Source organism: Saccopteryx leptura, chromosome 6, assembly GCF_036850995.1.
Source record: "Saccopteryx leptura isolate mSacLep1 chromosome 6, mSacLep1_pri_phased_curated, whole genome shotgun sequence".
NCBI lineage: Eukaryota > Metazoa > Chordata > Mammalia > Chiroptera > Emballonuridae > Saccopteryx > Saccopteryx leptura.
In genome coordinates this window covers 307,931-311,704 of record NC_089508.1, presented here as the reverse complement: position 1 = coordinate 311,704, position 3,774 = coordinate 307,931, and the positions used below count along the sequence as shown (strand labels likewise).

At 50.0% G+C, this 3,774-nt stretch overlaps 1 gene segment (V, D, J or C); it reads right to left on the bottom strand.

Annotated features, from left to right (window-relative positions):
• Positions 1-1,051: 1,051 nt before the first annotated feature.
• LOC136376064 (immunoglobulin heavy variable 3-48-like) lies at positions 1,052-3,241 on the bottom strand. The segment is given in 3 exon segments: positions 1,052-1,080; positions 2,800-3,093; positions 3,196-3,241. Coding segments are annotated over 3 exon segments (369 nt in total).
• Positions 3,242-3,774: the final 533 nt, after the last annotated feature.

Genomic DNA, 3,774 nt, shown 5'->3' with positions numbered 1-3,774 from the left:
GAAGCCCCTTCCTTCCCCACCTCCCTCTGCACCTGCTCCTGGGGCTGGTCTCGGGCTCCGTGGGTCTGGAGCGCCCCCTGGTGTCCTGAGCGCCCCCTGCAGCCCGGCCCTCCCGGCCCCGCAGGGAGGTTTGTGTCTGGGCTCACACTGACTTCCCCTCAATGTGTGTCTGTCTCCCTTGCACAGTAATACACGGCTGTGTCCTCTGTGGTCACGGAGTTCAGCTGCAGGGAGAACTGGTTCTTGGATGTGTCTGGGTCAATGACTAACCGACTTTGGAGAGATGGTGTATACTCTCTATACCACTTGGACCTGTAGTACGTCCTTCCCAACCACTGGAGACCTTTCCCTGGGGGCTTCCTGATCCAGTTCCAAGCAGCAGTGTTGCTGGAGACACTGTCCCCAGAGATGGTGCAGGTGAGAAACAGGGTCTGCTTGGGCCGCACCAGTTGGGAACCAGACTCCTGCAGCTGCACCTGGGACAGGACACCTGGGGACAAAAGGAAGCAACAAGGTCAATCAATTCATCGCTCCTGGAATTCTGCTGTGAACCATCAGATATCCCAGACACTGACCCCATGGGAGACACAGTGCAGGGAGGAAGATGAGGAAGGAGACAAGTATCTTCCTCGGTCAGCCAGACTCAGCAGGCTCTGCAGCCCCCAGTGGGCGGCTGCATTTAAACAGGAAGCCGTGCCTGACATTTGCGTGAGCATCACTCACTAATATATGTCCGAAATATGCCCATCCTGTCTCCAGTTCTGCAGACAGATTTCTCCAGAGCTGTGTTCTTGGGCAAGTTGGACCCAAGGCAGGGGGCAGAGGAAAAGGTGGTCAGAGGCAAGGCACCTCACTGTGGGCATGGTGAATCTTACATTAATTTCAGAGTCTGCATACCCATATTAATTGATTGACTTTCAGTCATTCATTCATTGAACCAAAACAAGGTCAGTTACACAGCAGCATTTCTATAGTCAACAAGGACAAATCAATGTAGAAGACAGAGGCAACCATCCTGTGCTCCTGGGATCACATACCAGATATTAATGAGTCAGACACACAGCACCTGGTCCCCGGGACCTGGGAGCGGGAGAAGCCTGAGAGCAAGAAGGGTGCAGGTGAGACCTTCAGCCCCGGGAGTCCTGCAGTGGAAAGGAGATAGTCCTGGTTTTGCATTTGGCTCCCAGATGATGGTGCTGTGAAGCTGAGCACAGCAAGCTGTAGGTGGTCTCTGCACAAGGTGGGGCTGGGGTCGCTGAGATGGAGCATGTCGCAGGGTGGGTGGAGAGAAGCACTTTGTTCTACAATAAACAGTGGCCTGTGGTGGCACAGTGGATAAAGCATCGACCTGGAAATGCTGAGGTCGCCAGTTCGAAACCCTGGGCTTGCCTGGTCAAGGCACATATGGGAGTTGATATTTCCTGCTCCTCCCCCTTCTCTCTCTGTCTCTCTCTCCCCTCTAAAAATGAATAAATAAAAAAATAATAAACAGTTGTTAATCAGCAAAGAGTGATGGCTCACAGCAGGTGACTACTGCACACAGGGTGTCTTAGGATACAGTTTCTGTTTAGTGATACTTTCTAAAGAGCTCAGTGTTTTATCCAGGGAGGAAATGAATCTAGAAAGTACCAGGACCCAGAAGTGACTGAATTATCAGATTGTCTAAGAAGAGTTATGTATCCTTATACCTGGACAGGTGGGGTTTTAAACCAGGTTCTCCAGTGCAGTTACTCATATGGCTCTGGGGACACCCAGGAACAGGATTTTGGAGGTGATGGTGACTCCTAGTGGTCTCTCTGAGCCATGGTTTAAGCCTTAAACCATACATGAAGGTTCCCTCTCCAGGGCTCCCCAGAAACACAGGGGAAGGAGGTGACTCAGGGACAGTTTGAGCAGCACAAGGTCCCTCTACTTCAGTTTCCATTTTCACTAAACAAGCTCATCCCCTTTGCTACTGACAGTCACTTGTTGTTCCTAATGTGTCCTCACGAGGACAGCAGGGGAGAGCCGTGCAGGGTGGGGGAGAAGTCTCTCCAGCCTTTCCCAGGTTCTGCAGGTCACACACCTGAGCTTCAGGTAACGTCACTGATCCACAGCTCTTAGACTACAGAATACAGATCCTGTATTTAGGGAAGAAAATAATGCAATTGGAAAGGCAAAGAAAAGAAATAAAATGAAGAAAAATGACTGTCGTTCATGTTATTTTATCTGAATACTACATCATTGATGAATTTTTCCTATTTTGCTTATTTGCAAATGAGTAGGGCTTTTATCTGTTTGAAGCTTCTATCACAAATAAATTTTTATGAATATTTGCATCTATTTCTGAATGACAATAAGGCTTCATTCTTCTGAGGTAAACACTCCTAGTGGGACTGCAAGATACATGTTTATTTGATATCCATAAAACAGTGATTCACTTTGTGAAGAAAGAATAATAAGATATATAGAGACTTGGTGACAGAGAGGTCCCCGGTCCCTGCAAATCTGTCATCTGAAAACAGACGTTACCTCTTCATTAGTTGTCAGCAGTAAGAATATGAGAAACTAGAGCCACAGAGAAGAAGGAAGAAGTGCCCCTGGATGCAGCTGGGAGCTTTGAGAGGAAACCCTGCTCCCAAAGGAAGCCCCTTCCTTCCCCACCTCCCTCTGCACCTGCTCCTGGGGCTGGTCTCGGGCTCCGTGGGTCCGGAGCGCCCCCTGGTGTCCTGAGCGCCCCCTGCAGCCCGGCCCTCCCGTCCCCGCAGGGAGGTTTGTGTCTGGGCTCACACTGACTTCCCCTCGCTGTGTCTCTCGCACAGTAATACAGGGCCGTGTCCTCGGCTCTCAGGCTGCTCATTTGAAGATACAGAGTGTTCTCCGCATTGTCTCTGGATGTGGTGAATCGGTCTTTCACGGAGTCTGCATAGTACGCACTACCATCAGGATAAATGTATGAGACCCACTCCAGTCCCTTCCCGGGAGCCTGGCGGACCCAGTTCATGCTGTAGTCACTGAAGGTGAACCCAGAAGCTGCACAGGAGAGTCTCAGAGACCCCCCAGGCTGCACCAAGCCTCCCCCAGACTCCAGCAGCTGCACCTCACACTGGACACCTGCAAACACAAAGATGTTTTGGTCAGGAAACTCACACCTCCACTGTTTCTCTCAATAACACTCAATCACGTGCCCGGTATCTCTTGTTCTCTATTAATTACCTCTTATAATAGGGACAAGGAAAATCCAGAAGAGTCCAATCTCCATCGTGAGTGGTCTGTATTCAGTCTTGACCACAGAATCCCAGGCTGGGCTCCTATCCCAAATCTGCTGGGTCTGGGCTGGACTGCTTTTCATGAGCAGAGGGGTCCTATTTGCATGTCCTCCTACTATATAAGGAGCCCAGGGGTGGAGACCTACAGAGAGGGCAGTGCCTCAGTGTTGGTGAATGTCTCTCATCGTATTTCAATAAATAAATACAAAGTCATATGTAGGTTTTGAATGGTCTACGTGTCCTCTAATTTTAAGAGTGAGGTCTACCTCTGGGCCTGTGCTGCTCCCAACTGGCCCTACTGCTGCCCTGAAACGATGCCAGGTCAGAGGGGTACCTGCACCTTGAGTTTACAGAAAACTTGTATGTAATGAAAGCCTGAAAACCAGTGTGTGTTCTAGTGTAACTGTCGTCAGGGTTGGAGAGAAATATACACTGGGAAGAGACCACCAGCTGCAGATGTGAGAGTGAACTTCGTGTACGTGGTGATGTTGTTGCCTTGACCTCTGGACCTTCAAGGAGACAAAGA